The sequence below is a fragment of the Podarcis bocagei genome (genome assembly GCF_964188305.1).
Source record: "Podarcis bocagei genome assembly, chromosome: 10".
Lineage (NCBI taxonomy): Eukaryota > Metazoa > Chordata > Lepidosauria > Squamata > Lacertidae > Podarcis > Podarcis bocagei.
Window position 1 is genome coordinate 59647531 of NC_138135.1, and position 13970 is coordinate 59661500.

The following is a 13970-nucleotide window of genomic DNA, read 5'->3' on the forward strand; positions in this document are numbered from 1 at the left end:
GATTCTTTGAGGAAAACCATGGCTGTTTAAAGTGGTATGATATTGCTTGTGGTACAGTGCAGAAGTGGCCAAAAATGAAATAAATACTCTTAAGAGCCTGTCAGCCATTATCCTGAGGTGGCAGCTTAGAAGGGTTTTGACAGGCGTTCTTTGCCCATAGTATATTATGTGTAACTGGTTTTGGATCCTTCCTTTCCCAGCCCCCCAAACTGAGCTCCATAGCAAACAAACAAACCTGCTCAGAACAGCTATATGGTGTAACACTATCAACGCATGTGGAAGGTGATGTAGCCTACTTCCATGAAGCCATTGTAGATCTTCAGTGGAAGTTACCGTAATTTGGCTAATACAACTTTTGTGCTTTTGCCTATGGATACAATTCAAGGATTCTGTCAGTATTTATAATTAACAGTGCTTGGGGGGGGGTAGGAGGGACGTCTGCCTCATTTCTCCCCCAAAATTAACTTGGTAACTTGTTTTCTTAAAAATGAAGCATTTAAATCTTAATGGAACAAAACTGCAGACCAGCTTCTTCCAGCATGCTTCGTGAGTCAACCTGGACTGCCACCTAAAAAATATTCAGCGCTTGACTTCAGATATCAAACACTAGCAGCTTAAGCAGATGAACAAATTCAATATGGCTTCACCCAGCGCACGCATTTTGCCATAAAAGTAAAGTGACTGGAGAGAGTACAACTGTTCATATTCTGAGAGGTCAGGGGAAGGCTGTTTTATTATCTGCCATGCATTTGATCCTATGAAAATTGTTCCTTTCTAACAGAACTTGTAATCTTTAATGTTGACTTCCTGCTGTTCAATTTACACATCTTACTTGCTCAAGCTGACATTCTTACTTTAAACTTCTTCTTTTTTTGCAGTCTTCTTTGTTCTCCCTCGTGTTATGTCCCCTACTTGAAGAGCAATCTTCCTTCTAAGTTGTGCTGGCTAGCGAGCAGGGAAATGCCTGCCCTAAAAATCCCTTCCCACCCTGTCACAGATTTAGAATTATAGAACAAATATAGAGAGAGACTTTGGGAAGGTTGTAATGCGTGGCTTCTACAAAAATCCATCAGCCCTGCCCCTGGAGGCAAGCAGCATTTGAAAGGAAGCTTCAGAGCACTGACTCTTTAGTGCCTCTCAAACTCCAATTAAAATGAAATTTTTAAAAACATTAATTTCATTTATGGGGTCAATACAAGGCTAGGAATCAGTGGAACTAGTTGCAGGGACCTACCAGGAATAAAATATCAGCCCTGATGAGACTCCTACCCAGCTGTTATCAACATGGGACTGAGAGTCACTTTAAAATAAAACAGCACAAGGGATTTATTTTATTTATTTAAGAGATGGCTCAGCTCTCCAAAGCCAATGTTGAATTGACTTAGAAATGACCTGGGGGGTGGTAAATTTCCTCCAGCACTCCACTTCCCAAAACATGACCACCCTCTTCTCTTTCCTTACCTGGGCAGGTGCGGCAAAGGACTAGCAGAGCCCTGCTACTCTTCCCCTCCATAACTTCTCTCCCTTTCTTTCCATCAGCTTATTGCACTGGGGAAAGGCATGGGGATTCATATTCTTCTCAGGGATTGCCTCCTTAGTTCTGAGAAGACTACAAAGCCAAAGGATTAGCATGCTACAATGACAGAGAGTGGGTCTCCCCATGAGCCACCACTGCTCTCACCACCACCACCACCACTGCCCAGATAAGTAAAGGGAGAATATTTAAGAGAGTCGGGGCTTGAAGTACAATTGTGCCTTTGGGAGATAGGGAGGCCTGGTGTGAAAAGAAACAGGAAGCCAGGAGTTCTTCTCTGGCTCGGATTTAAATCTGAGCCTGAGAAGAATTGTAAATTCACCTTCCAGTCCCCTGAAGTTATTTCCTAAGCCCACTTCAAGAGCAGCATTTCTAGTACCTGTTCCTTTTGCTTTGCAATCTAGTATGTTAGCCAACCCCTGATAAATTGATCTGGGTGCTGGTGGATCACCACAGAAGGTTGGGTAGAACCAGAGGTTTTGCACCCGATTTATCATGGCAATGACACAGGTTGTAGAGCCAGTCATTGTGCCTGAAGAGCAATCACATCCCTAAATGGGACCTTGAGACATCAATTTGAAGCTTCAGGCCCAACTTACCATTGTCTACCTACCAGTCTCCCACAGATCTGTCTTCCCAGAAGGAAAGTCATTCTTTGCAGCCCAGTCCAGGTGAAGGTCTGTCCCAGGCTACATGCTGCATACTTGTGAAGTCATTGCTGCTAGCTTCTGCCAGTTATTATAAATTAAGCACAGCTATAGGGACGCGGGTGGCGCTGTGGGTTAAACCACAGAGCCTTGGACTTGCTGATCAGAAGGTCGGCGGTTCAAATCCCCACAATGGAGTGAGCTCCCATTGCTTGGTCCCTGCTCCTGCCAACCTAGCAGTTCGAAAGCACGTCAAAGTGCAAGTAGATAAATAGGTACTGCTCCGGCGGGAAGGTAAACGGTGTTTCCGTGCACTGCTCTGGTTCGCCAGAAGTGGCTTAGTCATGCTGGCCACATGACCCGGAAGCTGTACGCCGGCTCCCTCGGCGAATAAAGTGAGATGAGCGCCGCAACTCCAGAGTCGGTCACGACTAGACCTAATGGTCAGGGGTCCCTTTACCCTTTACTTTTACCTATCTGAGAGGGAGACAGGGGGTTGCACCATCAAATGACTATCTGGAAAATAGAATAGTCCTCAAGAAAACTGAGGTCAACCAGGCCTGGCATGTGCAGTGTGAATAGTTAGAAAGTCACTTCAGAAAGTTATATACAGATGGGCGAGCCAAGCTGCACCCAGTCCTTTCCTCATCTTACCCTCCCTTATGGTAGCTTTCAACAAAGTTGCACTAGTACAAATTTGATGCATAATACAACTGAAGAATCGCCATACTCCTTTGTCTCTTTGGCCTCTGATATGAGAAGGAGAATCCAAATGCTTTGCTGAGAATGGCTCCATATTAAACACTGATGTATATTTTCTTTACCCTAAGAGCAACTGTTTCTTCTATGTCAGTTCCTGCAAAACTGTGCAATTATTAAGAAAGACATACAGTGGTGCCTCGCAAGATGAAATTAATTCGTTCCGCAAGTCTCTTCGTCTTGCGGTTTTTTCATCTTGCGATGCACGGTTTCCCATAGGAATGCATTGAAAATCAATTAATGCGTTCCTAGGGAAACCGCCTTCAGACCAGGTCCGGGGACAGTCTGTCCCCGGACCTCTTCTGAAGGCTGGGGGGGGGGCAAGGGCTTTTCTTCCCACCCCCAGCATTTTAAAAAAACCCTGGGACAGCGGAGGACTTCTCCACTGTCCGGGCAATCTTAAAATGCTGGCGGGAGGCATTTTAAAATCGCCCCGGGACAGCGGAGGACTTCTCCGCTGTCCAGGGCGATTTAAAAGCCCCTGGGAAGGCAGGCAGGGGGGACAAAGACTTTTGCCCCCCCGCCAGCCTTCAGAAGGTGTTCCCACCCCCTGCCCCGCTTCGGAGCACCGTCCCGAAGCGGGGCGGTGGGGGCAGGTGTTCCCTCCCCCCCGCCCCGCTTCGAAGCACCGTTCCGAAGCGGGGCGGTGGGGGAAGGTGTTCCCACCCCCCCCGCCCCGGAGCACTGTTCCGAAGCCGGGCGGTGGGGGAAGGTGTTCCCTCCCCCCCGCCCCGCTTCGGAGCACCGTTCCGAAGCGGGGCGGTGGGGGAAGGTGTTCCCGCCCCCCCGCCCCGCTTCGGATCACCGGGAGAAGCGATCTCCCCGCAGCCCCTTGCTTCAAAAGAGGTCCGGGGGCAGCGGGAAGCGCTTCCCGCTGCCCCCGGACCTCTTTTGAAGCAAGCGGCTGCGGAGAGAAGCGATCTCCCCACAGCCGCTTGCTTCAAAAGAGGTCCGGGACCTCTTTTGAAGCAAGCAGCTGCGGGGAGAAGCGCAGCCGCTTGCTTCAAAAGAGGTCCGGGGGCAGCGGGAAGCGCTTCCCGCTGCCCCCGGTCCTCTTTTGAAGCAAGGGGCGGTGGGGAGAAGCGATCTCCCCGCCGCGCCTTGCTTCAAAAGAGAAGACCCGCTGTCCCCGGGGCAAGCTTCGTTTTGCGAAGCAAGCCCATAGGGAAATTCGTCTTGCGAGGCAACTCGAAAACGAAAAAACCTTTCGTTTTGCGAGTTTTTCGTCTCGCGAGGCGTTCGTCTTGCGGGGTACCACTGTATAAGCCTCATTTTCAAGTGTTATGGGATATATGATAGCTTGAGAAGAGAGTTAGAACTCAAGAGCTTTTATCTAACATGATTTGCTTAGACTACTGCTTCTTAGCCACAGGGTCTTACACTTCTTTTTACTAACCCTTGAAACATTATTGATGATGTTTGTGCTTTGAATTTAAGGTGGACATTCCTGGATTGCCTTGATAATGGAAATTAAAAGTAGGTTATTCAAATATGAAGGTTTTTGTTTGAATTCTTCAGTGTTTGGGGCATTTATCCAAGCAAAGTCCCATCAACCAGGCCATGTTGTGTGTACACTGCTGTCGTATTACAAGGCCCTGTACTCAAAGAAATTGAGATCCACTGGTTTAGCTCTCCTTGTGTTATGCAGATGTTCTACCACAAATCAGAATGTTCTGAGCAATTGTGTGTGGCACCTCACAGCAGTTTAACAGCGACGCATTCTTTTTGGCGTATTGTCCTTTTCTCCGAAGGAACCTTTAGAAATGGAGTAATTAAAGTGAGATGAAAGCAGCATTTCTGACCTTGACGTACAAGCAACAGCATGATCGTGGTGACGGAAAAATGGAGAAACAACATGTCTAATGTGAAAATGTGTGTAAACACCATTCATTGTTCTCGTTGGCTGATGCATGCTGAGAAACAAATGCTTCTTGCTCATTTGCATTGTAAATCTGAAAGCGCCCGCACCTGAAAGCCCAGTTGAAAGAGTCCCTTCCGTGATTAGGGACCTTGCTATTCACAGAAACGTAATTCCAATTAGCTTTGTTATCTTCCTTTGAAAACCGAATGAAGGATACCAAGGCAAGTGACATTTCTTTCTTATCCTCATTCCCTCCCCCCTCCCCCAACACAGAAAGCCAGGCTTGCTAGGATCCATGCTGCGAAGAGTGGGACTGCCAATGCATACATGCAGAGCAAAAGGAACGGCTTGCTCAGTAACCAGGTAATGAGCGTGTGCATTCTAAATTCGGGAAAAAAATTCAATAATAGCCCAGCAATCCGTGTTCTGTTTCACATCAGAGGCCTCCAAACACAGAATGACAGTCAGGCTGAGGAAGGAAGCATTGTGCTTCCTAAGAGGAAGCTGTGACAGCCAGGTTTCCCTTGGGACTCAGTCAGCTCTTTGTCGAAGGTGATGGAGCCCTGCCCGTTCAGCTCTGAAAGCAGCCTTCATCCTGTGAATCTCCAATACAGCTCCCAAGAGTTTGTAGCTGCCATCCAGAAAGCATCTCCCCTTCGCATACAGACAGGGGCTGGATCTACACACTGATACAAAAAAGTTAAGAGGTGGGGGAAAACCCATTATATAGCTCTCTGCAATTTCCCATTGGCTGTTGTACAGTGCCCCCTGGTGTCACATTTTTATAACACATTTACAACGTTCTAACTCACCAGGATAGATTAATCCAGGCAGACACACCATTAAATAGCATGGACCAAATGCCTGCTGGTCTCCACCAAGTTTCATACTGCTCTGCAACTTTGATGTATAGTATATTACAGATGACTGGTCCCTGCTATAATGAGGATGTGCTTGCATCACAATCCCTCTCCTGCAATTTATCTCCTCTTGATCTATCCATTCCTGACACTCTTTCTGTTCACTTATTCCTCTGCTAAATCACACATTATTGCATCACATACATTAAAGGGCAGGCAAAGAGATGGAAGACAGAGCGTAAACCCACATCTAAACAAACTTGTGATCAGCAGTTTCCTAACCTGCCCACTTTAATGTAAGAGGTGAAGTCATCTGCAGCAAACAGCAGACCCTTTATCACTAGCAGTTCCAGAATTCTGCAATCACTTCCCTCAAGAGGTGCAGGTCTATATTCTTTCCTCCTGACATTGAGGTGATTTTCTAAAGCCCATTTATTCAGGAAAGCTTTAGAGCATTAAGAATTGCTGGCTATCCTTTGAGACGCTTTTAGATCGCGCTGCAGAGTGTGCAGCTATGTTACTTAACATATGGAGTTTGTTACAACATATATTGAAGATAACCAGCGTAGACGTATTTTTTAAAAAGGATTAGAATGTCAAAAGGATCCTTCATAGAGGATAGCTTTGATCAACAGCTACTGTGGAGGGCAAACCGGTCATTTGCTTAAATGCTTCCACTTTTCTTGGTCTTAAGACCGAATACTTCACCTGAAATGAACTGTGAACCATGTTATTAGCAGAGATGGGGGCTCATTGAAAGGATTTTTCGAGGAAATCTAATGATCAGTGGATATGCGCAAGTTATTTTATATTAATTGGTATTTCCACAAAACATATCTCTTTATAAATTGTCCAGATGTGCTCTGATCAAGAACTTAGTTTAAAGTCTATTTCTTCACAACTGAGAAAAATATAATATTCAATGTATTAACAGTTATGCGGTGATGAACAAGAGGCCTTTGTTAGCAAATCTGGTTCTACCTTTGAAATCCAGCACCACCACCTGCTGCACTGTCTGGAAAAAACCACGGTAAGATGATAAACCTGCAGCTTCCTTGTGATCTGAGAAAAATAAATATGGTGTTGATTTCCTGTTCTCTTGTTGCTCTTACTTAAGAACTGCTCTGATGAAGTAGATTTTCATCATACTTAGCAAGTGAAATTTCATGAAGTGGCAGTTTCCTGAAATTATTTTGGTGGCAGAATTTATATGGAAAAATGGCACTCATTTGTGTTTTTATTAGCTCTGTTGAGAATACCGCTGTGCTTGAATGATTAATAGCTCAGTTTAACCTATGAACAGCTTGATCAGATAATTCGCGGGCTGAGTTGCATACTCTCCAACATTTTTCTGATCAAAATAGGGACATCCTATTCCATCATCATCATAATTTTATTATTTATACTCCATCCATCTGACTGGGCCACTCTGGGCAACTTCCAACATATACAATATAAAAACATAAAATATTAAACATTTAAAATACTTCCTTATACAGGGCTTTCATTCAGATGTCTTCTAAAGGTTGTATCTCCTTAGCTTGAGGGTTGCATAACTCCGTACCCTCCAACATTTCTCTGATGAAAATAGGGACACCCTGAGGAAATACAGGACATTCTGGGATTAAATCAGAAACTAGGACAGCTTCTGTAAATCCGGGACTCTCCCTGAAAAATAGGGAAATTTGGAGGGTCATCCGTAGTAGCCACTGGTTCCCTCCAGCAAAATGTGCAGCACTGTTCATACTTGCTCCTTTCCATATCCTGAACTTCGCATCCCCATTCCTGAGTCCTGACAACAAAAAGAAAGAAGATAGATCCAAGGGGAAATCTGAACATGCTGGCTATTGGAAATGCAACACCACGTATCTCAGCAGATACCAAAAACGCCACATGACAATTCTGCTGGCAAAATTGTACTAGGTTGGCTGCAAAAACTCACTTCCTCCAATGGGGGAAGGCTTCCTGACTTGGAGGAGGCTCCCTTTGTTGGAAGAAGAGAACTTTGAGTTCAGTAGTGGTTTTATTATATGCATTTTTCTTTTTCGCTTTTGCTCACTGCGAAATAGAAAACGTAGCCTCTTGTATTCCACACTGGACCATTGTATGGTGTTTGTTTTCATCGCTTTCAATGACATGAGCCTCATCTGCTCTTGGAAGCTCAGTCAGGTGTGGATGAAGCTCCTGTGTTCAGAAGCCACCTGATATCTCAGGGCCACTGCCCTGAGTTTGGCAGCCGAACGAATCTGAGTTATGAGGAGTTCTACATCGCCAGATTTGATTCCTTTAAAAAATAGTGTCTGTTAAACATGAAAGGTTGGCTTTTTTGTGACAGGGCTCACCCACAGGAAGTACTGTTGCTTATTCTTTTGACCTGCATGGCAGCCATTTTGTGCTGGCACACACAGCATTTTGATCAAAAGCATGCATGCTGGCACCTTGGGCTTTTTAACTTTAAAAAAAGCACAGTTATATGTGCACTCCTATTTACCATCCGTACTCTGCACTGCAAGGACGCGGGTGGCGCTGTGGGTTAAACCACTGAGCCTAGGACTTGCTGATCAGAAGGTTGGTGGTTCGAATCCCCGCGACGGGGTGAGTTCCCGTTGTTCGGTCCCAGCTCCTGCCAACCTAGCAGTTCGAAAGCACGTCAAAGTGCAAGTAGATAAATAGGTACCGCTCCGGCAGGAAGGTAAACGGCATTTCCGTGCACTGCTCTGGTTCGCCAGAAGCAGCTTAGTCATGCTGGCCACATGACCTAGAAGCTGTGCGCCGGTTCCCTCGGCCAATAAAGCAAGATGAGCGCCGCAACCCCAGAGTCGGCCACAACTGGACCTAATGGTCAGGAGTCCCTTTACTTACTCTGCAACTGCACTGGATCATGTTTTGAAGCATACATATAGCAGACTGAATGCAATTCAGAGTGTTGCAGCATGAAATTGAGCAAAGTTTGGGTCTGCCAGACTTCAAGTTAGCTCCCCTAATGATGCCATTTTTTAAAATAAGCTATAGAAATCTGAATCAGAAAGGGACCTTGTTTTTGCTCCTTGCCTTATTTACTTGGGCTCTATGATGCTTTTGTTTAAATTACTTTTAGTGAAGAGAGTTCAATTGGCAGTATTTTTGTTTTAAGTCTGTTACCGATATGGCTGACTGTGATATATTGGGCAGGAAGCAAACGATATAGAAGAATTTGGGTCCGTCCCCCCTTCCTTCTGCTGTTATCGTGCTTCTGATTACATTGCTTATATTTTGATACGGTTCTAAATTATTTAAAATGTTGTAAGCTGCCATGGGAAAACATTGTATTTTGAACAGTTGGGCTACTATATTTATTAAATAAGCAAACCAGCTCTCTTCCCATGAAATATGAACGAGGCCGAATCTTGTGCCATGGGGAAACTTTCATTTATCACAGCCGCTTTTCAGATTTAACGCTGTTTTCCTTTCTAAATCATGTTGAGCAGAATCACGACTTCCTGGATGAACAAACCTATGAAGAAAGCTGCATGGAGGTGTCCGCTGTCAACAGGCAGTCCAGCCATAGTCCTTCCCTCTCTTCTCAACATGGAGTGACGAGCTCTTGCTGCTCACGGAGACATAAAAAGACATTCCGCATCCCAAACACTAACCTAACTGGCAGTCGCCCAAGTAGTGTCCAAGAACTCAGTACCATTCAGATCAGATGCATGGAAAGAACACCTCTGTCTAACAGGTACTTCAGCTTAAAAATGACCCCAGACAGAGATAGCATTATGTTCGCTCTCCAGGCAGAGATAACATGATGTTTGATCCTGCCTATCAAAGAATTGGCATGGAGCATGTGTGTGTGTGTGTGTGTGTGTGTGTGTGTGTGCCCGCGCAAAATATTGCTCCGTTTGGGGTCATAACCTGTGTTCTGTAATGTTACGAGGAAAGCCGTTTCCTAGTCTTGAATGTAACGATTTTGAAGTTCTTAACTGGCAGAGGAACAGTGAATGAATGTTGGTTCTTTTAAATTATCAAAGCAAATCATTTGTGTAAAATGTTGGGCTCTACTGGAAACCACATTTTGAGAGACTTTGAGTAGTCCCATTGTGACAAGGCACAAATGAATTGAAAACACCTGTGAATTCAATTTGGTCAGTATGTTTACAGATAGCTGTTCACAAGACCATACTTCCCCTTGATAGATGACCTCATTTTTTAAAAAATCTTAACTGCACCAGGATTGAAAATCTTTATTGAGAAAATATTGCTGTGTGGATGAGCACTGAGCTTACTCATGGCACTGGGCAATATTGTGACTACAGGTATATCAACTGATCTCATACCATATCACATGAGAGAGGTGTTTTTTAAAAGGAAAAGAAAAGAAATCTATTAAATAAACATTATCAAGACTTAATATTAGTCATATACTGAAAGATTCTCATATCTATAACATGTACATAATATGACTGAGATTTATGACCTTTTTTTTGTAAAATGGTTAAGTCGAAATATGCTAGCCTTTCAGGGCATTTTAATAAGGTGCATTGGTCTTGTGAAAGCTTATAATCACGTTGTAATAATAGCCTCCAAAACAACCAGAAGAGTAATTTGTTGCACCAAAATCTGTTGCAATTCAAGGATTTGTATACACTGACATGCGCACAGAGTTTTGCATGTGCGACATGTCCCATTTATTTTCAGAGAAACCATGATCTTTACTCGCACTTCTTTGCACCCCAATTTGGTGGCCTCCGCTGAAATGAATGTAGATAGACGAATTGCACATGTCTGTGACTCAGGTGTCCGCACTTATAACATCTATGATATCTAAGTTGGTTATCTAATGTTAGTAACTGAGGTCAGCTGTTCCATTACTCTCAACAGCAAATACAGCCACCTGAGATGCCACCAGTCACTAGGACCAGTATGAAGCTGTAGACCAGAAAACCGCCTTGGTGTTCTGTTCATGGTGATTTCACAGACCTGCCTACCTTTGTAGTGCTGTGTTTCTTTCTTATCTACAATGAAGACATGGTTCCTAATTGCTTCCATGTAAAATGTGTTGAGGCTGGTGGATGAATAGTAGAATAAGCATTGGAAGAGATAATAGACATTTGAGTTGCATCCTACATGCTTTTGTGACATACCAGAATTGAATAGAAAACACTAAGCAGATGGGACATTTGTATAATTTTTTTTTATCCATTGGTTGTTGTTTTTGTTTGTTTTTTTTTTAAACTTCTCTAGCCGATCCAGTTTAAATGCCAAAATGGAAGAGTGTGTTAAACTAAACTGTGAGCAGCCTTATGTAACCACAGCAATAATCAGCATTCCAACACCGCCTGTGACTACGCCGGAGGGAGACGATAGAGCGGAATCTCCAAGGTACTCAGGAGGAAACATTGTCAGAGTATCTGCTTTATAAAACAGTTAGAATAAAGACCACTCGGAAGCTGAACTGCGGCCAAGAGCATAAGATCCCGAAGAAAGAGGGACACAACAACTCTTTGTTCGGTGGAATGGCAAACAAGAAAAAGAAAGAAAATTTGAGTTTCTGGAGATGCAAAACATTTGGGGTTTTCAATATTGAACTGTGTGCTTTGGGCAACCAAATGGAATTTCTACACATCACTTGAACTTTTCTGAAGCAAACTCTTCTGTGACTCTTTTGATTTACTCTATGAGCACAATGAAAGGTCTCCCATTGATGCTTCTTCTTACCATGAAAAATCTTTTTGATAAAATATCTAAAAACAAAAAAACAACAAAAAACACACCTGGCAACCCACCAGTCAGACAGTTCCAAATGAATGCAAAACCAAGACTGGAAATGAAGTTTTGATAATGTGTTCTCCTTTTTCCTGTTGATAAACCATGAACCCATAACCAAGTGAGTTTAAAAGAGATAGTGAGAAAATGGCTCATACAATATTTGTATCGATTGAAAGAAACACAACCATAATGCATGTGAAAATTCTTTGGAGCTGTGATCTGAGTTTACTTCTGTTGTTTATTTCAGGTTAGGCATGATAACATTTTACTGTAGAAAAGGGACATTTCTGTGCACTTACAAAAAAACTGATTGTTAATGTTCCATGGTTGTGCAAATAACTTCCTTTCTTGTGGGGGAAATGAAGTATTTCTCACTTGAAACATGCATTAGTGAACTTGAGGTGTTCAGTTAGTTTAGCATCTATCATTCTTTTCGCTTGCTTCCTTGGTACTGTTACAACTGCAATAATTCAACATACACCTGTTGTATCAGGAATCAGGCCTTTATGTATAAAACTGCACAAATTCAGCTACACAGGTAAAATAATCACCCGGATAGACAGTAAAGTATTTTCTGTTGTATGAAAATGTTTTGAATAATTTCAAAAGCAATTTTTTTTTGTCACAGATGTTAGCTTTTGATTGTTTTTTTTAAAGTTTATTTAATTCTCATTACCCTGTAATTCCTTAAAGCCAACCATTGCCTTTCGCTGCATTTCTATCCTCTTTGAATGTCAAGGGTTTCCATAAATTAACTGAGAAACCCTGTTTTATGAACACCATCCTTTATGTTTCCTGAAAACGACAGTCTTCCTAGTGCAGTGATACAATGTAAATCTCATCCAAAGTGACAATCACTTGGTTTAGTGATTAACATCTCTAAAACGTCGCTGTTATGTTGTGTTATTAGACAAGCTGAGCACTGGGAGACATGCAAGTTAATTTGCAGAGGATTACGAAAATGTTGATTGTCAAATCTGTAGTCGGAAACACTTAGTAATGCAATACCCTCACAAGGATGAATGGTGAAAAGGACCTAATTTTGCAAAAAAAAAAAACAACAAACAGTGACGTCAAAGGATGTACCCAAATAGGATTACTCATATAATTGTAGGAACAATACACAAACTTTACTGTTTAATTTTTTTTTCTTTGTTTGTTTCATTGTCCAAAGGATTTTTAAAATGCTGTTTCCAGAAAAGTAACTTTTCTCCACCGTTGCTAATTTGTTTAGGAACATGGTGGGTTGTTTTCCCCCCATAATTTCAGATCTTCAAGATATTTCTAAGTAAGAACGTGTAACCAAACATTGAAGGTGCTTCTCAAGAAACTACTAAATAGATTTATATAGCACCTCTGCTAGAATGGGTCCTATATGATTGTGTATTAACAGATGTGTCTTCATCTAGTCATTGAATACACTGCTGTATGGAAGTAAGGATGTCATTACATAGTTTCTTGTCTGCAATTATGTCATATTAAAAATAATATATTGGATGTTGGTCATCAGATGCCATCCTCATCTATTCCCAAACAATTTGTCTAGTATGGGTTAGTTACATCTATTACTGTAACATTATGTGACCAGCATCACACCCAAATACATTTCACATTGCCACAATATTGGATCAGAGGCTCATTTATAGGAGAGGGGATGGGGTATGTAGAATTATAGGTTCTCCCAGCCCAGTCCTCTGGACGGATTAGCCATGCTATATCAGTGCATTAAGAGTAATAGTTCTCAGAGTGGGCAGGAAAATATCTCCCTTTGGTGTGGCTCCCCCTCCTTTGAAACTGAATCAAGGGGAAATGAAATGAATTGTCATAATGTTATACATACAAGAGCAGATGATCACAGGGATTAAGCCAGGACAACAGAGACATGTTCATGCAGGTATCATTGGTTGCACAGGTAAAACTCCTTTTTTGGAGCCTGGTTCTAAAAGAGGTGGGGGAGTTGGTTGGGGGGGATTAATAAAAGAAATTGTAGATTTCTTGCATTATACACACACACACACACACACACACACACACACACACACACTGTATTTTTTGCTCTATAAGACTCACTTTTTCCCTCCTAAAAAGTAAGGGGAAATGTGTGTGCGTCTTATGGAGTGAATGCAGGCTGCGCAGCTATCCCAGAAGCCAGAACAGCAAGAGGGATCGCTGCTTTCACTGCGCAGCGATCTATCTTTCTGTTCTGGCTTCTGAGATTCAGAATATTTTTTTCTTGTTTTCCTCCTCCAAAAACTAGAGGCATCTGCTAAAATCCCCTCTTCTATACGTACAATTGTTATGGAAGCAGGAGCCCAGTCCTCCTTCTCCCTCTCCCCCACCCCTATTGCCAGGACTTAAGCTTGCACCAATTGGTGGTATTTCACACGAGACGTTGTGGCAGATACTGCACTGATGTAACCCATCAGTTACATTATGTGTCTGTGCAGAAGATTTTCAATGGGGCTTCCTGCCAGGTAAGTTTGCATAGGAAACGTTACACAAAACAGTCAAATTGGTGGGGGTTTTTGTTTTTGTTTTGTTTTATAAAAGAAGGCAGAAAAGCT

At 42.9% G+C, this 13970-nt stretch overlaps 1 protein-coding gene across 1 annotated transcript in view; it reads left to right on the forward strand.

Annotated features, from left to right (window-relative positions):
- KCND2 (potassium voltage-gated channel subfamily D member 2) overlaps window positions 1-12471 on the forward strand; it is a 291460-nt gene extending 278989 nt beyond the window's left edge. Inside the window, exons 4-7 of the mRNA XM_081211639.1 lie at window positions 5075-5164; window positions 6596-6691; window positions 9129-9376; window positions 10882-12471. Of these exons, the coding sequence (XP_081067765.1) occupies window positions 5075-5164; window positions 6596-6691; window positions 9129-9376; window positions 10882-11059 (612 nt within the window). The 3' untranslated portion in view covers window positions 11060-12471. The remainder of the gene's footprint in view (window positions 1-5074; window positions 5165-6595; window positions 6692-9128; window positions 9377-10881) is intronic.
- The last annotated feature ends 1499 nt before the right edge of the window (window positions 12472-13970 follow it).